Source organism: Aegilops tauschii, chromosome 2 (assembly GCF_002575655.3).
Source record: "Aegilops tauschii subsp. strangulata cultivar AL8/78 chromosome 2, Aet v6.0, whole genome shotgun sequence".
Taxonomy (NCBI): Eukaryota; Viridiplantae; Streptophyta; class Magnoliopsida; order Poales; family Poaceae; genus Aegilops; species Aegilops tauschii.
Window position 1 is genome coordinate 13,066,637 of NC_053036.3, and position 23,325 is coordinate 13,089,961.

At 47.1% G+C, this 23,325-nt stretch overlaps 1 protein-coding gene across 1 annotated transcript; it reads right to left on the minus strand.

Annotated features, from left to right (window-relative positions):
* Window positions 1–18,642: 18,642 nt before the first annotated feature.
* Window positions 18,643–21,781, minus strand: LOC109752453 (1-aminocyclopropane-1-carboxylate oxidase homolog 1). Its single transcript, XM_020311345.4, has 3 exons — window positions 20,907–21,781; window positions 19,265–19,586; window positions 18,643–19,164 (listed from the first exon to the last, which is right to left on the minus strand). Exons 1-3 carry the CDS (start codon window positions 21,431–21,433, stop codon window positions 18,910–18,912), a joined length of 1,104 nt encoding a protein of 367 aa, XP_020166934.1. The 5' UTR covers window positions 21,434–21,781; the 3' UTR covers window positions 18,643–18,909.
* Between the last annotated feature and the right edge of the window lie 1,544 nt (window positions 21,782–23,325).

Here is a 23,325-nt window from a genome sequence, read left to right on the forward strand (position 1 = left end):
ACCAACCCAAGGCAGCTCAGCGGTGGACAGTATCATGTGTTTACCACTAGTTTGTGCAAACGAGATCAGAAGCTTCACAAGAGGACTGTGAATGCTGTTGAACCGGCAGTTCCACGCTACTTGCGGTGGTCCGAGCAGCCTATAGTGTGGAGCAGGGAGGATCACCCTCCCCGGGTGGATAACCCGGGCCACTTGGCCTTGGTGGTGGCTCCTCAGGTGGGAGGCTATAAGTTCACAAAGGTACTCATGGATGGAGGCAGCAGCATCAACATCCTCTATTATGAGACTTTTCGCCGTATGGGGTTGGTTGATAAGAACCTCAGTCAGTCAAACACCATCTTCCACGGTGTGGTACCCGGTAAGTCGGCTTATCCAGTCGGCAAGATCGAATTGGAAGTGGCTTTTGGTGATGAGAACAACTACAGGGTGGAGAAGTTGACCTTTGAGGTGGTCAAGATAAGAAGTCCATACCATGCTATATTTGGACGGCCGGCTTACGCCAAGTTCATGGCACGGCCGTGTTATGTGTACTTACAGCTCAAGATGCTGGGTCACAATGGGACCATCACGGTTCACGGCAGCCGGAAAGTGGCTCTCGAGTGTGAGGAAGGGGATGCAGCTTATGCAGAGTCTGTCTGTGCAACAGAGGAGTTGAAGTTTTACAAAGACAATGTTGATCCAACGGATATGACCTCTCTGAAAAAGCCAACCACGGAGAATGAGCCGGCGATGAAATTTAAATCAGCTGATGAGACTAAGCTTGTTGATTTTGTTCCAGGAGACTCGTCTCAGCAGTTTAGCATCAGTGCAAATCTGGACCCGAAATAGGAAAGCGCGCTCATCGAGTTCATCCGTGAGAATAGGGACATCTTCGCGTGGAAACCTTCTGACATGCCAGGTGTACCTAGAGAACTCGCTGAGCACACTCTTAATGTTGTTCCTGCAGGCAAACTATTGGGCTTCTTGGTTTCTGACAGAGGCATTGAGGCTAACCCGGAGAAGATCAAGGCCATCACTTCCCTGGCTAGGCCGGCGTGTGTAAATGACGTTCAACGCTTGGCGGGTCGCATCGCTGCTTTAAGCCGGTTTATAAGCCGTTTGGGTGAGAAGGCTATGCCCTTATATCAGTTGATGAAGAAAACTGACAACTTTGTCTGGAATGATGCAGCTAATACCGCTTTTGAGGATTTGAAAAAGCAACTGGCAGAGCCCCCCGTCCTTGCTGCTCCGGTTGATAAGGAGCCCTTGCTACTGTATGTGGCGGCAAACGCACGAGCCGTCAGCGTGGCTATTGTGGTGGAGCGCAAGGAGGCGGGTAAGGAGCATCCGGTTCAGCGGCCGGTTTATTATGTCAGTGAGGTGCTCATTGAGTCCAAGCAGCGGTACCCGCATTGGCAGAAGGTCGTATATGGGGTGTTTATGGCGAGCCGGAAGCTTAAGCATTATTTTCAGGGTCATCCCATCACTGTGGTCAGTTCCGCCCCTCTCGGTGATATTATCCAAAACAGAGAGGCTATAGGGCGAATTGCTAAGTGGGCTATAGAACTTGGACCTCATGGCCTCAAATATGTGCCACGCACTGCTGTTAAGTCTCAGGCCTTGGTGGATTTCATCAATGATTGGACAGAGTCACAAGTGCCCGAGCAAAAGCCGGATAACACTTATTGGACTGTTCACTTTGATGGGTCCAGGCAGCTGGAGGGCTCGGGGGCTGGTGTTGTCTTGGCTTCCCCTAAAGGTGACAAATTCCATTATGTGCTACGGTTGATGTTTCCTTGCACTAACAATGCGGCTGAATACGAGGCTTCGCTCCACGGTCTTCGGGTGGCTAAGGAGATGAGCTTAAGCCGGGTGAGGTGCTTTGGTGACTCAGACTTGGTGGCTCAACAAGTATCAGGCACCTGGGATTCTAAGGATCCTCTAATGGCGGCTTATCGCCGCGAGGTTGATGCCATTGCTGGGCACTTTCAGGGATACCAAGTGGAGCACATTGATCGCAGGAAGAACGAGGCGGCTGATGCTCTCAGCCGGCTAGGCTCTCAGCGAAAGCCGGTGCCGCCTAACACTTTCCTAGATGTCCTGTATAACCCTTCGGTTAAGTTGCCCACAGAGGAGGACTTGGCTATCCCTGACCCGGAGGCACGACTGGTGGCGGCTCTTCATGTCATACCAGACTGGACAATGCCATATCTGGCTTATATAACCCGGGGAGAATTGCCTGAGGATGAAACTTTGGCCAGGCAAATAACCCGGCGGGCTAAGTCAATGATTGTTATCGACGGCGAGTTGCATCATCGCAGTGTTTCAGGGGCATTTCAGCGTTGTATCTCCCCCGAGGAAGGTCAAGAGATCTTGCGCGAGATCCATGAAGGGGATTGTGGCCATCATGCCGGTTCAAAATCTCCGTCATGGTTTATTGGCTGACGGCTCACGCTGATGCAGAGGACTTGGTCAGAAAATGTGATGGCTGCCAAAGGTTCTCACGACGGGCTCATGTGCCGGCTCAGGAGTTGAGGATGATCCCAATCACTTGGCCCTTTGCGGTCTGGGGGCTTGATATGGTTGGGACTTTTAAACGGTCCAAGGATAAGAAGACCCACCTCTTGGTGGCAGTTGACAAATTCACGAAGTGGGTGGAGGCTGAGCCAGTTAGCAAGTGCGATGCAGCTACGGCGGTTCAATTTATGAAAAAGGTGATTTTCCGCTTCGGCTTTCCGCACAGCATCATAACTGACAATGGCACCAATCTATCCAAGGGTGCTATGGAAGAGTTTTGTCAACGAGAACATATCCGACTTGATGTTTCCTCAGTGGCTCATCCCCAATCCAATGGTCAAGCTGAGAGAGCTAACCAGGAGATTCTGAAGGGCATCAAACCCTGGCTTTTGGTCCCTTTGCAACGGACGCCGGGTTGTTGGGTGGAGGAATTGCCCTCCGTCTTATGGAGCATCAACACTACTCCTAACAGGTCTACAGGCTTCACGCCTTTCTTCATGGTTTATGGAGCAGAAGCAGTCCTCCCCAGCGACATCCGTCACGATTCACCTCGTGTGGCGGCTTATGTTGAGACGGATAATGAACAGGCGCGCCAAGATGCTCTGGACTTGTTGGACGAACAGCGTGATGTGGCAGCAGCCCGTTCAGCGATTTACCAACAAGACCTGCGCCGTTATCATAGCCGCCGGGTCAAATCCCGGGTCTTCCAGGAAGGCGACCTTGTGCTCCGGCTCATCCAGGATCAAACAGATGCACACAAGTTATCCCCACCTTGGGAAGGGCCCTTTGTGGTCAGTAAAAACTTGCACAACGGGTCATATTACCTCATTGATGTGCGGGAACATAAAGATTCGCGTAAATCTGAGGAGGAGACCCGTCGGCCGTGGAATATAGCTCAGCTTCGGCCTTACTACACTTGAGCTACCGGCTCTTGTGGTGTACATATTTATCTCAGCCATGTATATATTATGATAAAGCAATAAAGCAGGACCTCTGTCCTTTGCTCTCTTCCAAATATGTGTGTTGTTTTTTACATGCTGACTTACAGAAGATCCGGCTTATGATCATCTTCGAATCTAGCTGTAAGCAGTAAAGTCACTTGGGGGCTTCCTGTTCACACATGGGTCGTATTCGAACCAAAGAGAACATAGTTGTCGATACCCATTTGATTGGCAAAGTGCCGAGCTCATTGGGAGGTTGCCTTTGGTCATATTTGAACCATAGTTTAACCCCTCTGAGAACCGACGTAGATCGTATTCGAATCAGCGTCGTTAAACAATTTTAAGAATCACTTGGGGGCTTCCTGTTCAAACATGGGTCGTATTCGAACCAAAGAGAACATAGCTGTCGGTACCCTCTTGATTGGCATCGCCACACCCACTGGGGGCTATATGATCGTGTCCGAATCTTAGCTTAACCCCTTTGGGCCGGGTCTCTGGTCGTATTCGAACTAGAAGCCCCTAAGTTCTGATTTATCACAAGTTTACTCTAATTATGACAAAGTGTGCATGGCCGGGTCTCATTTGCCGGTTTAATTTTGGTTTATCTTGTTAATTGAACATCATGGATGTCATCGAGGCAAGTAAATTAGAATTAAGGTACCCACCGTGCTACCCGGGTTATTTAAACCGGAAGTATGCTTACAAGCCGTTAAGTGTGTTATCACGGCTATGTTCAGAATATAGTTAAGGACCAGTTTTTTTGGTTCGTGTTTCGGGTTATCCATCTCAAACGCCTGATTCTCAGGGCGGTAAGCCACCTTGCGACTTGTGATTTGCCTTTCTATGCAGATACTTAAAGGAACCTTTTAAGGTTGAGCAGGACAAAGGGATAATTATGACCCGAAGAACACTAAAAGGATAATTTCAAGGGTTTTCAGCATTCATTACGTGCACGATGGCACGACAGAGATAAAATGTTGCATCTAGTCTATTACAAAATTCCTCAAGTCTCAAGGTTGGAGCGTTGTTCGGTGAACCGCCAGCCGCTTTATGATGCCTGCTGGGTTGAAGTCCCCGGCTCGTCTTCTGCTCCGGTTGATCCTAAGACTTCGAAGGTTGACGACTTCCAGTCGATGCCGCGGAGAGCTTCGAACTGGGCTTCTTCGTCGATTAACCCGGCCGGGTTAATCTCCGGGGCGAAGGTGTGCTGGCGAGCCGGAGGAATCAGATTGATAGCTTCATAGCGAGGGGTTGGAATCCTCTGATTCTCCGTGTTGTATCCCGGCTGATACTTGGTTAAGTCGGTGTCGTTCCCGATGATGGTGGCCACCGGGCGCACAGCCTTCACACACGCTGCGAAATCCTTCTGGTCGAACGCTGAGCCGTCTTCTTTCAGGCTGGGGTAACCCAGGGCGATGTCTGCCGGGTCTAGCTCCGGCAAGAATGCTTTGGCCCGGCTCAGCGCGGCGATTGCTCCGGATCTCGCGGATGCTCGTCGTAGCTCCTGGATCCGCTGCGGCAGAACTGCGAGCCGGCGCAGGACTTCGGCCAGATGAGTCGGCACTTCATTCGATAGGGCCACCACAGCTAAGGCCCGCTGTGACCCGGTGTAGAGCTGTTCCACCAGGGTGTACACGGCCTTTAACTTGGTGACCACGCTCTGGTTCAGGTTGGCGCTTCTGGAACCTGTTTAGCAACATCAGATGACCCGGTGACAAGGATGAATTAGGAGATGTAAACATTCTAACATGGATGAAAACCGGTGAGGCGACTTACCGAAGATGGCGGCTACCATTTGGGACACCTGGCGCTTTAGGCTGGAGAGCTCGGCGGTTTTTTCAGCAAGTGCCTTCTCCGCCTGTTCCGCCCGGGTTACCAGTGCGGCTTTCTCCTCAGCCCAGGCCTTCCGCTCAGCATCAAATTCGGTCTTCAGTTTCTCCTGAACGGCGATGCTGGAGACAAACTTGGCGTTTGCCTTCCGGGTCTCCATCTCTTGTGCCTTCAGCCGGCTCTTAAGATCCGCAAGGTCCGACTCTAATTTTTTGCTAACAGCCTGCATATATTTCCGGGTTATTAGCAGTCATTATATAAGTCCCTAGCGCTTTCCAAGCAAAGACACTTGGCACTTGGGGGCTAATGCATATTGAACGTATCTATCTATGTACTGCCGGTTCACTTGAGTAAGCCGGAATCTAAGTCTACAACATATTCAAGTATAAGTCCTAGACTTGTGGGCTAGCATGACAAGGGTCACTATGCAGAAAGTAAGTAGACATCAGAAGGATACCTCAGATTTTTGGTGGATCTGGTTGACCATGGCGATTTCGGCGTCCCGGCTCTTGTGAACCTGGCGGATGTAGCCAGAGACGAGCTCTCCAATGCTCAAGTCGGTGTAGCTGGAGAGGTCCAGATTCACCCGGTGGGGCTGCAGCAACTCCCCCTTTGCGGAGCACTTGGCCAACGCGGTCGGTCTCCCCGGCTCAACGTATTCCGTCCGGGTGATCACCACGTCCGGGTCGTCTGCTGGAGGGGTTGAGCCGGAGGCCTCCGGGTTAGCCGCTGCTTCGGTCGTTGTCTTGGTAGTCGGAGCAGGGACTTCAGGCGCCGTGTCCATTGGAATGGTGGCTTCGGGGGCAGAGGCAGCTGGCGGCTCTTGAGCCGTCGCCTCCGGCTCAGGCAAGTCCGGCACTCCAGCTGACCGGGTCTTCTTTGCTCTTTTGGTGAGCTTTGCCTGGGCACTGAAAAGGCAGAAGTGTTAGGCATACAAAGAGTAAATACAGACAGATAATGAAAGGAGATTGTTATTACCCGGGGGCAGTCTTGAAGGCCGGCAGACTTGACTGCATAGAGTCACCCGAAGAGGGGGAGGTCTCCTGGTAATTGGAGTCAGAAGAGTTGAGTGGCTGACGGATGACACCCGCCAACGGATGAAAAGGGTACAGGTGAGAAAAAACCTCAGTGCGACGCTTCCTTGTTGCGTCGGGTAACCCGGCGGAGAGGTCGGTGTCCTTGCGGGCCCGGGTGTGACGCCGGCTCTCGTGAACCTGCTGCTTCAAAAGAAATTGAGGGTCTTGATGAGCTAATGGATGGGAAAAGCTTACTTTCTGGGTTACCCTTCGGACTTTCAACTGTGGTAAGGGCTCCGAGCCGGGAGAAAGTGATGTTACCTCTTCAACCACCGGGTTACTGGCGCCGGTGTCATCCTGTCAATAAGCAAGTGTTGATAAGGCGGACAGCATCAGACAACATATACAGCAAGAATTTAAAAGGTTTAAGGGTTACCTCTGACTCGGAGCTGTCGCTTAACTGCATTAGCTCCGAAGCAGTGGGTCTGCTTCCCTTCTTGCGAGGGGCGGCTTTCTTGGCGGCTTTTTTCGCCTTCCTGGCCTTCTTGGCCGCTTCATGGTCATACTTGACCCGCCAGAATTTATCATCAGCCTGAGAAATACAGTAATGAATTCCTAAAATGGTTCAGAGCAAGGTGACATACAAAAGAAGTTGAAAGGTTAAAGTCAGCGGCTTACCGCTGGGGCTGGATTGGTCTTGCAGAACGGGGCTAGCCCGGTCCTTCCACAGTCTGCCAGGCTCTCGTTTAACAGAGCCTTGGTCTCTTCTTCAGCAACGTCTTCTGGAAGATCATTGCGACTGTGCCTCTGCGGGTCATCCTTTCGCCCGGTGTACTCACACATTAAGCCGGGGCGGCGGCTCAACGGGATCACCCGCCATGAGATCCAGACCCGGACTAGATCAATTTCGTTCAGACCGTTGCCTAGCAGGGCCTTGATCTTATTGATCGTTGGAAGCAGAGGCTGGCGTTCTGCGGCAGTCAGTTTATCGGATAGTGGATGAGTCGGCTCCAGGCGCATTGGGCGAAAGCCGGGCAGCGGATTCTCGTCAGTCGGGGACGTATCTTGGCAGTAGAACCAAGTCATATTCCAGTCCTTAGGATGGCTCGGCGGCTCTGCGTAAGGGAACAGACAGTCCCTACGTCGCTGGATGGAGATGCCGCCTAACTCTAGACTTGGCCCGTTGGCACACTCATTTTGGCGGTTCAAATAAAACAGCTCTCTGAAGAGCAGCAGACTCGGCTCTTCTCCAAGATATACTTCACAAAAGACTTGGAAGTTGCAGATGTTGGATATGTAATTGGGTCCTATATCCTGAGGCCGAAGGTCAAAGAAGTTGAGCACGTCCCGGAAGAATTTTGAGCCGGGCGGTGCGAAGCCCCGGCTCATATGGTCTGCAAAGATCACTACCTCCCCGTCCCTCGGCTGTGGTCTTTCTTCTGACGGATCAGGGGCACGGTAGGACATCACTTCCTTCTTGGGTAGATATCCGGACTTAACGAAGTTGGCCAGGGTCTCGTCAGTGACGTTGGATCTCATCCAGTTGCAAGTGGTGGGAGCCTTGGGAGGCATGGTGAAGGTTGGTGGTCTATAATAAAGAGAAAGGTATCCGGGTCAATTATAAGCCGGAGATCTATTGTTCAAACTAAGGTGGCGGCTTATGAAGGGGACTAATGATATGTATTCAGATATGGTGGGTTATCTAAGCCGTAGGAGCATTCAGAATAAGTTGGTCATCTACGGTTTACTACAGTTAAGCCGGAAGAGTCTACAGAGCATGGTTCTCCTTAAACCGGAAAGTTCTACGGCGCGTGTTTTCTTTAAGCCCGACATGTAAGCCGCCGAGATTCAATGGTTGCAGTTTTTACTAAGTGTGGTAAAACAGGTTTCACATACTACCGTAACTTTTTTGGATCAAAATGGTCGGAGCAGAGAAAATTTTCTAGACCTAAAAAACAGAGGCAGGAGAAGTTCTTGAGGTTGAACACGGTTCTTATGCAGCAAAAAGAGGGTTTCTTGCAGATGAAATGGGTCTCAAACATCTACCGCAGTGGTTCTACGCAAGGTTAAAGATCAACTAACTACAGTGGCAACAAGGACTACCGAGTTTGTGGGCAGTGGTGACGAACACGAAGAACTGAAGGAACCCTACCACAGGTCTGTTCTAGCAAGACGGAGAAGACTCACCGGAGTCGAGGAAGAGCGGAAGTCGCCGCCGTTATCTGGTCCGAGTCAGGGTGATGCAGCGGCCGGGTTGATGAAGACCAGGGGCGCGACGGCGGCGGCAGTGGCAGAGCTCGGGCAGAAGAGCGACGGCGCAAGGAGGAAGAAGGAGAGCGTGAGAAGAGAGCGTTGGGCCGGCCTATTTATAAGGCAGAGTCATAAGTGGGCGCGAGATTCAAGGAGACCACGGCGTGGTTATCTCCCCCCCACGACGCCTCGATTTTCGGAACGACAGTAAAAGCAAAGATCCGTTGCGGATCTGGCGGAGTAAAAAGAGGACTTAATGGAGGATGACGTCACGGCGGATTATCCGGAATCCAGAGGATGATGTCACTCCGGGTTATGGCCTTCACACGAGTGGTAAGCCGGAGATTTTTTCTGTTGGTAGAGTTGAAGATTGACACGAGCCGGCTCAAATCAATCTGGGGCCTAATGTTGAGGATATAGACCTTAGAGTCACCCGCCAGGAGGGGCCGGGTTACTCGTAGGGTCGTTGCCAGAAGCCCGGAGCCAAATTTCAAGATAATGGGCCGGAGGTGGGCTGAGACCTGGATATGGCTTAAAGCCCGTAGTTACAATCATTGTTATAGTAGACTTGTAGTGTAAGGCAAGTATTGTTAGAGTCCGAGCCGGACGCTCTTATGAGCCGGCCGGGACTCTAAGGGCTGCTGGGCGTCAGCTTCCCTATATAAAGGAAGGACCCGGCAGCGGTTCAAGGGCGACAACAATCTCATCGAGAGCCGGGCATAGCTGTTTAGCTCCCTGGCGATCGTAACCCTAATCAATAACACCTCGAACTGGACATAGGCTTTTACCTTCACCGTAAGGGGCCGAACCAGTATAAACCCTCGTGTTCCTTGTCCCGCATAACCCCTTCAAGCTTCCTAGTTGCGATGGCTCCACGACTAAGTCCTAGCCCAAGGACATCTGCCGTGACAATTCCACGACAAGTACGCTTACGAGGATCAAGCTTTCGACAACTCTGAGAACCTTGCAGGCAAGATGACCACCCCTCGAAATCACTTCTATCTTTGCTATGCTAGTTGTTCGCTCTAGTGCCATGCTCCGCTACCTATCACTTGCTATATCATGTCTCCCATTTTAGCCATGTCAGCCCTAACCATCCTTTCCTAGCAAACCGTTGTTTGGCTATGTTACCGCTTTTGCTCAGCCCTTCTTATAGCGTTGCTAGTTGCAGGTGAAGTTGAAGTTTGTTCCATGTCGGAACATGGATATGTTGGGATATCACAATATCTCTTATTTAATTAATGCATCTATATATTTTGGTAAAGGGTGGAAGGCTCGGCCTTATGCCTGGTGTTTTGTTCCACTCTTGCCGCCCTAGTTACTGTTATACCGGGATTATGTTCCTTGAGTTTGCGTTCCTTACACGGTCGGGTGATTTATGGGACCCCCTTGACAGTTCCCTTGAATAAAACTCCTCCAGCAAGGCCCAACTTTGGTTTTACCATTCGCCGCCTAAGCCTTTCCCCCCGGGTTTTCGCGAGCCCGAGGGTCATCTTATTTTAACCCCCGGACCAGTGTTCCTTCGAATGCTGGCCCAAACTGGGCGATGTCCGGCGCCCCCTGGGCAACCAGGGTCTATGCCAACCCGACGTCTTGCCCATCCGGTGTGCCCTGAGAACGAGATATGTGTAGCTCCTATCGGGATTTGTCGGCACATTCGGGCGGCTTTGCTGGTCTTGTGTTACCATTGTCGAGATGTCTTGTAAACCGGGATTCCGAGACTGATCGGGTCTTTCCGGGAGAAGGTTTATCCTTCGTTGACCGTGAGAGCTTATGATGGGCTAAGTTGGGACACCGCTGCAGGGTATTATCTTTCGAAAGCCGTGCCCGCGGTTATGAGGCAGATGGGAATTTGTTAATGTCTGGTTGTAGATAACTTATCACTTGACCCAATTAAAACACATCAACTGCGTGTGTAGCCGTGATGGTCTCTTCTCGGCGGAGTCCGGGAAGTGAACACGGCCTGTGTTATGTTTGACGTAAGTAGGTGTTCAGGATCACTTCTTGGTCATTGCTAGATGACGTCCGTTCCGTTGCTTCTCTTATCGCTCTCATTTGCGCAAGTTAGCCACCATATATGCTTTTGCCGCTGCAGCTCCACCTCTTTGCACCTCCCTTTCCTACAAGCTTAAATAGTCTTGATCTCGCGGGTGTGAGATTGCTGAGTCCCCGTGACTCACAGATTCTACCAAAACAGTTGCAGGTGCCGACGATGCCAGTGCAGATGATGGCGTCGATCTCAAGTGGGAGTTCGACGAGGAACGTGGTCGTTACTATGTGTCTTTTCCTGATGATCAGTAGTGGAGCCCAGTTGGGACGATCGGGGATCTAGCATTTGGGGTTGTCTTATTTTCATCTGGATTTTGACCGTAGTCGGTTTATATGATTGTATTTTGGATGATGTATGATGATAATTTATGTATTGTGTGAAGTGGCGATTGTAAGCCAACTCTTTATCCCATTCTTGTTCATTACATGGGATTGTGTGAAGATGACCCTTCTTGCGACAAAACCACTATGCGGTTATGCCTCTAAGTCGTGCCTCGACACGTGGGAGATATAGCCGCATCGTGGGCGTTACACGGAACTTCTGATCTAGGGCTGCCCTGAAGGGTTTTGGAATATTTATGATCTAGGGCGCACCCTGGCGGGTTGTGCCCCCCTCGGGGCGCCCCCAGGTGCTGCTTTGGCCCATCCTGGGTGTTCTAGTCCATAAAAAATTCTCCAAAAAGTTTCACGGTGCTTGGACTCCATTTGATATTGATTTCCTGCAATGTAAAAAACATGCAAAAAAACAACAACTGGCACTTGGCACTATGTCAATAGGTTAGTACTAAAAAATGATATAAAATGACTATAAAATGATTATAAAACATCCAAGAATGATAATATAACAGCATGGAACAATAAAAAATTATAGATACCTTGGAGACGTATGAGCATCCCCAAGCTTAATTCATGCTCGTCCTCGAGTAGGTAAATGATAAAAACAGAATTTTTGATGTGGAATGCTGCCTAACATGTCATATCATATTTATTTATAGCATGGACATTTGGACTTTTATATGGTTCAAAGCAATAGTCCAGTTTTTACATGAGACTTAAATAGTCAAGCATATCAACAAGCAACCATGTCTTTCAAAATATCAATGCTAAAATAAGTTATCCCTAGCCCATCATGCTCAATCATTGATCCATTCATGAAACACACTCGCATATTAACTACACCCAATGCTCAAGTACGATCATAGTGCCCCCTAGTTGGTGCTTTATAAAAGAAGATGGAGACTCAAATTAAAAATAAAAATTGCATAAAGTAAAAGAAAGGCCATTTGAAGAGGGAAGTAGGGATTTGTAGAGGTGCCGGAGCTCAAAGCGAAAATTGAGAGATAAAAACCATTTTGAGAGGCATACTTTTCCATCAACGAAAACGACTTAGAGATCGCAACACTTTTCATGCTAGATATATCATAGGTGGTTCCCAAACAGAAATGAAGTTTATTCCTTTTTCCACCATACTTTCACTTTCCATGGCTAACCGTATCCATGGGTGCCCTCCATACCAACACTTCCCAAGAAATTTATTATTTGACAACATAAAGTAAATTCATTTTTCATTTCGGGACTGAGCATCCCTAATACCTTTGCCTTACTCTCGTGCAATGACAAGTGAATAAACACTCATCATGAGAATAACACATCTAGCATCGAAAATATTGGCCACGCCTCACCGCCTCGCGAGCGGTACGAGCACACAAAAGAGAATTTTATTTTGAAAATTAAAGATGACACATACAAATTTGCTTAGAACGGCAAAAAAATACTGCATATAGGTAGATATAGTGGACTCATGTGACAAAACTGGTTTCAAGGATTTTCGATGCATAAGTAGTGATCATACTTAGTGTAAAATGAACTCCGAACTGAACCCATGCTGCAAATTTTTGTTTCAGGAAGCCATGGAGCAAAGGAAGCAGGTGCAGAAGGTGGCGCTGCGCAGTGTGTCGGCGCTGAGGAAGAAGATCGTTAGTATGTACAAGTGTGTCCATCAATGGCGCTTTTCATTCCTCATTGTGATCTTCACACTGTCTGTTTGCTGCGGGCTGCTGTTATGACCGGCGTCACTTATAGCCGGAGGAGGCCCAATGGGCGCGCCTAATTAGGGGCTTAGCCTAAGTAATCTTCTTTTTATTAGCATCGAGATTATATAAACAGTTGTAAGACACCCATTTGGAATTAAGCAATAAGACATAATCTATTGCCCGGCTCCTTAGGGAGCCGGAACCCTAACCTAGCCGCCTCCTCTCCCATCGTTGCCGCTTCTCCTCCCACGTGAGACGGCGCCAGCACGCCGACCGCCGCGGTCACGTCCTCACCTGCCTCCCTCCTTCCCCTACAATCTCCGGCCAAGACCCGATAGGGCCATAGCTCCTACCAATTTGGTATCAGGTAGCTCAGGTGCAAGTTGCTGGATTAACTAAATTTGCCCCAGGAAAAACCGCTCACACTGATTAACCATGATTTGATTATGTGCATGGTTTTTCATTCTCTCTTGCACAGATTGACACATGCATGTCTTACATCAACACATGCATGCCTATATTATCTCTCTTCGCTCCTCTAACTCCACCACTTTTCATTCTTTTTGACAATTTAAATGGTTCATATCTTTACATCAAAATTTCGTTTTAAAAACTTTTTACATATTTGAACTCGTGCAGAGTACAACACTAGCTACACTTTCCAAAGAGAAGAAAGAATCAAACTATGATGTACTCCCTGCATGTTTCCCATCTCTGTATTGTTAGTTTGTTACAAGTCAGACCAAACTTGTGGCCTGATAACTCTGCTACACACAGATATACACAGTTAATTTGTCAAAATCATAAACCATATTTAGGAAATCAACATCTTTTTATGGATATATACAGGGGTTCTCCTTCTGAATCCTACTTTTCTTTGTTCGTGCTCTTGCCGGCGTTCCTATGGTGGTGCTCTTACCAGCGGCATAGCGGGAGACGGGGAGAGTAGGGAGATGGCACGAGGGAGAACGTGGGTATGCGACGGTGTGGAAGCGAGATTACCTGGTGGCTGACTTGCCAGCGGTGCGGCTGACATCGCCCCTGCTGGTGCTAGGATGGAGTCAAGCTGGAGGACGAAGCCGCTACCGCGAGACGATGCCGCCGCCGCCGCCGCCGCTCATCTCGGCTGGGAACTGGAAAGGGGATGAGAAGTGAGAACTAGGGTTAGCCGGTTAGTGGCCGAGGGTTGGTTTTGGCCCGCGGGGCCTGCTGGGCTGTGGTTATATCAGCTTTGCATGGTCTGCACGTGAAAACGTTGCTCGTTACAACGATTATAGCGTGGCTTAGCACGCTAATTACGCGATTAACACCGTAGGGGCGGAAATTACCATAACGTAACGTCTGCCTTCCTAATAGCGTGCTATTTTTTTCGTTGATATAAATATTAAACTGAAGAACTAGAACGATTAACTGTACTCTGTACGAACAAGGGACGATGTCGACCGGCCGGCAATACTCACCTCTACAGACGACACACAACAGCTCTGGTCCGCCGTTGATGTCCGGCGCGCACCCGTCGACCCGTCCCTTGAGATCTGGGCCTCCTCCTTGAGAGCAAGCTTTGGTTCATCTGTCATAATCTGGGCGTGAGGAGGAGGAGCAAAGGCGGCGGCTGCTGCGTACATGATGGCGATGCATCCGTGGGTTCCTGGGTGGATCCCGTGAGTAGTAGATGCGTAAGTTACGGCGATGTACCTGGGAGCGCATATAGGGCGCAGAACGCGCTGCGACGGAAGCGGGCGCGCACCCCCCGCTCCCCTTCTGGGCCGGCACATGTGTGGCCGGGACGCCGCTTTTTTTGTGGATGTTTCCTTTTTCTATTTTTTTCTTTTTTTTTCTTTTTTCAATAATTCGGGATATCAAAAGGTCCTAAATTTCAGAAAAGTTGCTAATTTTGAATAAAACAATCATGATTTTTTAAATCATGATTTCCAAAAAGATACTCGGTAATTCAACAATTGTTCAGGAATTTGGCAAAAAATGTTCACAAATTTAAAAAATGTTCATGAATTTAAAACAATGTTCATGATTTCAAAAAAAATGTTTGTGAAATTGAAAATTGTTCACAAAATAAGTAAACCATGATTATAGAAAAATGCTCTGGAATTCAAAAACTGTTCACGAATTTGTAAAAAAAAAGTTCACAAACTTAAAAAAATGTTATAATTTCAAAAATTCAAACAAATGTTCGCTAATTCGAAAAATGTTCATGAATTTGGAAAAAATGTTCACGATTCAAAAAAATGTTCACGAAGTTGGAATTTTTTTCATGATTTTGAAAAAGTAGTCTTTAATTTTAAAATGTTCATTATTTCAAAACAAATCTTCATGATTTGAAAAACATGTTCATGACTTAATAGAATGTTCACAAATTTCTAAAAAAATTGTTCATGATTTAAAAAAATAGTTTAAAAAATGTACATGATTTAAGGTAACGATTTAGTAAAAATAAAACCACAATTTTGGAAAAAATGTTCATCATAAAAAAAGATTTTAGAAACAAATCGTGAATCAATAGATTTTCGGAAATTTCAAAAAAGAATAAAAATGACAACATAAAAGTAAAGAGAAAATGAAAAGAAAACAGAAAAAGAAAAAAGAAGAAAAGAAAAAAAGAAGAAAAGAAAAAGTAAAACATAAAAACCCGGTTCAGGGAAGGTTCTAGAACCTTCCCAAAACCGGTTGGGGTTAAACCCCGAAATGGGACGACCCATAGAAACAGCAGCGGGCGAGGGGGGGGGGGGGGGGTACGCGCCACGGCGCTCGCGGGCGCGGTACGCGTTGTATAGGATCCCCAGATGGACCTCACGCTGCATCACGAGAGCTGCTACTACTTGTGCTATGGGCCAGCCCTAATGACCTTATTTTTTACTACACCCATGAAATTATAGGCTAATGCAATACATAATTAGGGGCCCCTCCATAGTGGGGGCCCGGGGCGGCCGCCCCCCTGCCCCCCCTCAGGGCCGGCCTTGAGAGAACGGCAGCAGGTGGCCACGGTAAGCGCGGAAGCGCTAGACCTAGACTCCAGGAGCTCCTATACGCCGCCCGCGTGCGTCCGGTCGTCGCGGCTTCGCTGAAGCGACGCGCACACAGGCAGGCCCAATTATCACGCGGTAGGGAAAATTCGAAACAAAAAGAAGCGATCGCGTGGGATCGAACCCCTGACCCCAGACAAGATTCTAGCGAGGCTAGCCAGTCGAACTAGCGAGGTGGAACGATATAAATGCAGCGCAAACCTTAAAGTACAATGTACAGCGGCAAAATCCTTAAAAATTGCATTCAACATTTTTGTGATATACGTTGAACAAAACTTAAATTACAGTGACCTTTTTTGCAAAACATATTGAACAAAAAGAACTCAAAATGAACATTTTTATAGTATACATTGAACAAATGTCTTAATATACGATGAACAAAATTTAAATACACAATGAATATTTTCTAAAAATACGTTGAACAATTTCATAATCTATGATGAACATTTTTGTAATACACGATGAACATTTTTGTAATACATGATGAACATTTTTATAATGCAAGGTGAACTATTTCATGGTATACAATGAACATTTTCTTAATACGATGATTTTTTTGTAATACTTGGTGAACTTTTTATATAATACGCAATAAAGAGAATAAGAACAGAAAAAGGAAATAAAAATGGAAACGTAAAAGAAAAAAGAAAGGAAAAAAGGAACAAAAACATAGAAGAATAACGAAAAAAAAACCCCGCAAGAAACAAGGAAACAGCAGCAAACCAAAATCAGTACGTGGGCCGGCCCATGTGGTGACTCCCTTCAGCGAAGGGGGTCATCCTTTTGACGCCTGCGGGGCCGGCCCCATTCCTAGAAGTCGAGCGAAGCTAATAAAAACGAAAAAAAACATACCAGCGTACTAAGGTGGAGTAGAACCCTCAACCTAACTCTGGAATAACAGCGCTGCATTCCACTGCATCTGGGCACTGGGCATGTGTTAAGTTACAGTGTCAGCCTTGAAGTGCTATCTGCACTGGCAGATCCGTTTTTTAATCTTCCTTCAAAAAATGAATAATGTTTTCTTGAACAAATTTCAAAACTAGAACAAAGTTCTAAAACGTATATTTTAAACGTGAACAATTATTAAAAGGATGAATACAATTTTGAAATTCCAAACATTTATTTATTTTTATGAAGGATAAACAAATTTTAACTATATATTGAACGTTTTGTAATATACGTTGAACAACTTTTAACTACACATTATTATTTTTTGATAAACGCTGAACAATATTTAAAACACATTGAACTTTTTTGTGCTATACGATGAACAAATTTTAAATATGCATTGAACATTTTGTGTAATATACGCTGAACAATTTTTAACTACACATTGAACTTTTTGTGACATATGCTAAACAAAATGTAAATACAGTTGAATAATTTTGTGATATACAATGAACAGTTTTTTGAACTGTGAACCAAATTTCAAAACTGTGATTTTTTTTGAAATCATGTACAAATTTGGAATTTCAAACATTTTTGAGAACAAAGGATAAAAATAAAAACGAAAAAGGATAAACAAAAGGAAAGGGGAAAAAAGGAAAGAAATAGAAGCGGAAACAGAAAAAAAAGAAACACAAACAAAAAAGAAAAAGAGAAAGAGAACAGTGAAAACCAGAAAACCGGCAAAAAGGAAAAAAAACAGAAAAAATCGGTTGATGGAACCTACTAGAAGGTTCCCAAAACCAGTTTGCCTGCTTTGACGCTGGAATTGGGCCGGCCCGTTTTGCGGTGCTCCCTCGAGCGCTTCAGCGAAGGCGCTGCACCTCGAGGCTCGCGAGCGTCAAATAGGATCTGCCGTAGACTCCCCCGTAGCAGCGAGACTGAGAGGTACCGATCGATCTGATCCATCGCAAGGCACAACAACCGCTCGGGGCAAGGCCAGGATGTCATGGGCTAGGCTTTTTAATTCTGTACGTTAGGGTAATTTACCAAAAAAAACCAGTGTCGCCTTTTTACCCCCCTGCCTGCCAACTAGCTGTACTAGGTAGATGTCCAAATGATGCTCGTCCATCGATCTTCTTTCCTTTTCTTTTCTGAAACTTGGTTGTCATACATGTGCTCTGCATTGGGAGTGCCTTGAGACTGGCTGCACGATGACTTCGTCTTTGACTGAGAAAAAAGAGGCCGGGACTCCCCATTGGTATTTTCCATACACACATTTGGTATTATCATTACTGTGATCCACTGATTAACTGCTCAAGCATGCAAACATGTTGTGTTGGTCCTGACTTGTGAGCCACTATATGCCTCACCCATCCCCTCCAATTAGTTTATGGCTGGTCCCTATAACCTGATAGATGCCATCCATCTCTAAGCTTACCAACTAATAAAAATATCTCAAGTGAAATGCGCCATTAATCCATTAACTTAAAATGATTGCACACTTTAGGCCACAGCTGAGGAGGTGATTGAACTTAGGTCATAAACTTGTTTATGTGATTAAGAAAACCGATTCGAGAGTAGAGAAAAGTGGCTGCCATGTTGGTGTACCTTCGATCCCTCGCAATTGGATCAAATTTTACAGGGGGCTTTTTGTGAGCCCACCGCCTCCAATGTAAAAAGGTACTGCTCCCACAATCGTCATTTAAAAAAAACATGAAGGCCTCAGTGCAATGGGCGGGGCTCAACGGTCACTCTCGGGGATTGAACCAACGGTCGTTGGCCACCGGAATACCAAGTGTTTTGTGGCAATCACTGGGATCACCTCCTAAAGAGCAATATTTTGAGTTAATGAACTAATGCCATGTTTTACTAATCAAGAATCTAACGCGGAGGTTGATTAAGAAAATCATGAGCGTGAGTAGATGCTGGGCATAACTGTCAATAGATCCAGTACTTTTTTGAGTGAGCCACGCCACCATCAACAGTATTAGGGGCATGGCCAATGTGTAGCCTCAACCTGCTGCTCCACAGGCCATGTAGTAGATCAACACTCTGTTTTTACAGGCCATTAGAAGCATAATTGAGGAGAATTTCATGAAGATTTTGCAGTACTCTTTTCTGTTCCAGTAATATGCACCAGGGCACCAAACTAGTGCACTTCTGTACCACACGTACACAATATAATCACTCCTGTACCACATGTACACAATATAATCACTCATGTACCACATGTATACAATATGATGGCACTTGTACTGCCATTTTATTGTCACTTCTTTAGCATTACAAACTGCTCAACTTATCAATGTTCCAGGTACATCGATATAGTCTATAGTATACCATCAGGACAGAAAGCCTCCTTCACACTTCACAACCGGAAATCAGAGATAGCAGTTTTCGCATCTAACCCGATGGAGTAGTAATGTTTGATGTAGTCTCTGACGAGGGTCTCCCTGTACAACGGCGGGTTCTCGTCAGACAGCAGCTCCTTGATCGGCCCGTACATTCTCGTAGAGGCAGGGTGGAAATGCGTGCTGAAGAAGCACGCGATCGAGACCCTCGGCGCGGCGTTCTTGGCCACCACCCTATGCTCCACGCTCCTGAACCCGTCATTGGAGATCAACTGGACATTTTGAAGAAAACTATCAGTTCCACACCACCACGAGTGACTGACCAATGCTCGCCTTGAACAAAGAATTCTGCTTGGAATGTTCACAATGTACCTGTAGGAGATCGCCGATGTTGACAATGAACGCTCCAGGTGTCGGCGTGACGTCTACCCACCGGTCCTCGTGTAGGATCTGGAGGCCGCCGATTTCGTCTTGGAGAAGTATGGTGAGGAAGCCAGAGTCTGAATGCCTGCTTGTCCCGATGGCGAGTTCAGGCTGTGGGCAAGGAGGATAATAGTGGCAGAGTATGATCTGTCCTTGGTTGCACTCTATATCAGTCAGGTAGCTTGGTTTGAGCCCAAGAGCTTCTGAGAGCAGCTTGAATAAAGTGCTCCCCAAATTCTTCACTTGTTCGGCGTATTCAAACAGAGCATTGCTGTGAATCAACATGTTAGAGCTGATTGTTTTTTAGAACAGCTGATTTAAGTAACCTTTCCTGAATGTTCACAACAAAAGGAAGGACCTAAAGAAAGTAATTTGACTACAGAATTTAGCACTTGTCCTCTTGTCAATAACCAATGAAGAATTCACACTAACAATACATCCTCCATATAGGTATAAATTATACCATTAGTACTAACTGTAAATCGCTCCTGTCAGAATAATGCAGAGAAAGAGAGCAATTGGGATCTATTTGTGGGAAGAACAAAATACATATTGCACATAGTCTATCATCAGGAAAACAGAAAATAAATAATGAATAGTAAATCAGTAAATCTCATCAACTTACTATGGTTCAACAAGAAATTTCATTTCAATTAGAAATAGCAGTCCCATTCTTAAGCATTAACAGAACATGTAAACTGGTTTCATTCCCACCACGAAAAGCACGCTACCATCAGTATGGTGGTTCCCTTCCCACTTCAATTCCAAAACTGCGTCATTTGCTTCGTATCAACATTGGGTTGATTTGGTATAAATGATCAGCCTATCAGAACAGAACTGTGTGTACTCCCTCCGTTTCTAAATATAAGACTTTTAGAGATTTCAATACGGACTACATATGGATGTATATAGACCTATTTTGGAGTGTAGATTCTCCATTTTGCTTCATATGTAGTCCGTATTGGAATCTTTAGAAAGGCTTATATTTAGGAATAGAGGGAGTATAAATTTGTTTACATGTTTTTAGAAAAGAAACATCTAAATGAAAATTTACGCTACAAATTCAATTGAGCATCGCGTTGATTTGGTATCAAACTGAAAGTCATTTATTTATTTGCACATATACAGAGTAGTTTGAAATACTAGTTGAGAAGTTGAGGTAAAACTTTCAACGCTTCCTTTTGTTCCCATTTTGTGTGTGGTTGCACTAGATATGCCCCTAATATTTTGTGATAATAAAGAAGAATGGATCTGCTATCGGTTGTGGTTGTATTGTGGTTGTGGCTTTATGTAGACTATATGTATAAAGCGGGGCAAAGGCCCTTTCTGGTGGTTCGTGGGGATTTGATACATATTCTCTCAAGCACACTCAAGTGCATAATTAATTATTGGCATAAGCAATTGCACATCAGAAGATCGATCCCGTGAATTCTAAGCACAAGCAACAATCACACAATTGACTATTGAGCATCTAATCAAGCTCAATTTGTAAATCAGGCGGTTAACCAGCAGAGCACTCCGGTGCTCAGTTTATTGCAAAATCACCATGTACTAGGAGGAATTACAGTCAGGTAAGCTGCGGGGTACGTACCGGCAGCTGTCCGGCAGGTCGCCGGCGTCGGGCGGGTCGGGGGCCATGCGGAGGTAGAGCGTGTCGCGCCAGTTGGCCACCGGCGACTGGTACAGGTCGAAGTTGCAGTGGTACTTGACCGCCCTCGCCGGCTCGCGCGAGTAGAGCCTGGCCTTGTCGCTGCCCTCGCCGCCGTCGGCCTCGTGGAAGCCCCGCACCGCGTCCGTCGCCGCTGCCATCGCCGCCTCCGGCACCCCGTGCTCTGTCACCTGGAAGAACCCCCACTCCGCCGCGGCCCGGCGGACGGCCGCGACCACGGCCGCGTGGTCAGAGCCGCTGAGGTCGATCACCGGGACGGACGGCGCTGACGAGGACGGCAGTTCTTGGGATGGAACTTGCGGTGGCGGTGGTTGTGGTTGGTGGACGCCGTCGGACACGCGGAAGATGCGGGGGAGGTGTGTGACGCCGGAGGCGACGAGGCCGCGGACGCCGGAGCAGGTGGCGTCCAGCGCGCGGAGGTCGGCCGTGCGGTCGTATTCGGCGGCCATGGCCGACGCCGTCGAGGTATCGTCGGCTCTTCTCTGCAATTCAAGCTTTGACTATGGACCTTCTACCAATGGTAGTAGTATTATAAAATCATCCGAACAACAAATCATCTACTACTCCCTTTGTATGATCTGAATAGGGAAACGCTTGTATACGGTCCACCGGCCGAGCGTTCGGCCGGTCCGCTCGCTAGCATTGCTAGGCAGCCCAGGCCTACTACCGACTAAGCTTATCTCTATCCCCATCACTTCTATCTTATCCGCTCGAATTTTCTGGAGACCACACGAGGCATCCTCACCCTGCTCGTCCTTCAATCCCCCGGTTCTCAATCTCTCCTCCTTCTCCTTCGTGTGTTCTCTCCAGAAATCTCCCCATCAATTTAAGCTCGTTTTTACTGCCTTCTCTGCTTCCTGCAACATTTTTCCGTCATAGATCCATGAGAGGGGACAGCTCGTTCTTGCTTTTTTTACGTTCTCTCTCATGCCATGTGCAGTCCGCCATGGATCCCACGAGGTTGGGCTCAAGCACATGCAGCACGCACGCTCTGCTCTTGGGAAAGGAGATTGCTGTTTCTTTTCTTGCCGTTCATCTCGGAGCTGCGCCGGCATGCGATGATGCTGGAACCAGTGTTCCCTGATGTTGGAACCATTAATCCTTTTTGCTACCACAAGCGTTTGGTTTTGCTGGAAGCAATACTCTTTTTTGCCACCACAGGTGCTTTGTTTTGCTACCACTGACTTTCTGGTTTGCTGGAACGAGCTTGATTTTTTGCTACATCCGTGTTTTTTTACTTTTGCTGGGGGACAACTTCCATTTTTGTTTTGCAATATTTTGCTACCACTGTTTTCTTATTTTGCTGGATACAATGCAATTTTTTGCTACAATTCAATCGGGTGGATGGGAGCTGCATCGTTAGTTCTTTGCTGGAGCCGGCAACACATATAGCTACTACCGGCGATTTGTTTTGCTTCAACGGCGATGGGACCTAGAGAGTTTTGCTGGAACCAAATTTCTTCATGAGGTGTGGCGGCGAGATGCATTTTTTAGTTTTTATGCTGCATTTTGTTCCTTTTTGCTGGAACCATTATTTGATTTTTCTACAACGAGCATTTGATTTTGCTGGAACCGCGAAGCAGAGCTGGGACCAGTTTTTCTAGCAACTGATTTTTGCTGCAACCATCCAATCGGCAAGCGGGACTGGTGAGTGGCCTCGGCAAGTGGCGACGGCGAGCCGGTGAGCTCGCGAGCGGCGGCCAGAGCTGCAATCGCCGCCACGGGGAGCTGCAACCACGGGCTCACTTTTGCTGGTGAGAAACGCAGGAGGCGACAACGGCGACCGGTGACGACGACGGCGACCGGCGACGAGCACAACGACAAGGGAGACGCAGGGGAGGTGCTTCGAGGCTGGCGCGTCGTCATCCATGGCGGCGCATAGGACGCTTTTTCTAATAGAAGACGACGCCCGAGGAAGAGAAAGATGGGAATCGTGCGGCTCCTTATTATTTAATCGTATGGTGCTGGTACGACCGGCCCAAATTTGGGCCGGCGCGCCGGCGCCTAACACTCGTCATCTGAATATCTTATATTAGTTTACAGAGGGAGTAGTTTTTGGTTTTGTAAGCTTTAAAACTGTACAACCGACCTACTCAACAGTGAAAGCCTAACAAATTTGGTCCTTTGAAAGATTATGATGGACATGTGTCAGTCGAATGACATTGACAACCCCATCAAAACAGAAAAGAATAATACAATAATGATGATAATATTTGAAAAGTTATGAATTTTAGGGAATAACCATCAAGTTACATAGGGTTGGACCCTCCTCCTTTTTTCGGCTTGGGACCGGCTACGGAAAATATTAAGCGCAAGCTTATAATAAAATAAAACATAGGCA

Excerpts from the sequence above, each read along its gene's own strand:
- LOC109752453 (XM_020311345.4), bottom strand. The coding sequence starts at position 21,433 with ATGGCCGCCGAATACGACCGCACGGCCGACCTCCGCGCGCTGGACGCC. Across the intron at positions 19,587-20,906 it reads GACCTGCCGGACAGCTGCCG|CAATGCTCTGTTTGAATACG; the intron begins GTACGTACCCCG and ends GTTGATTCACAG. Across the intron at positions 19,165-19,264 it reads ACATCGGCGATCTCCTACAG|TTGATCTCCAATGACGGGTT; the intron begins GTACATTGTGAA and ends CAAAATGTCCAG.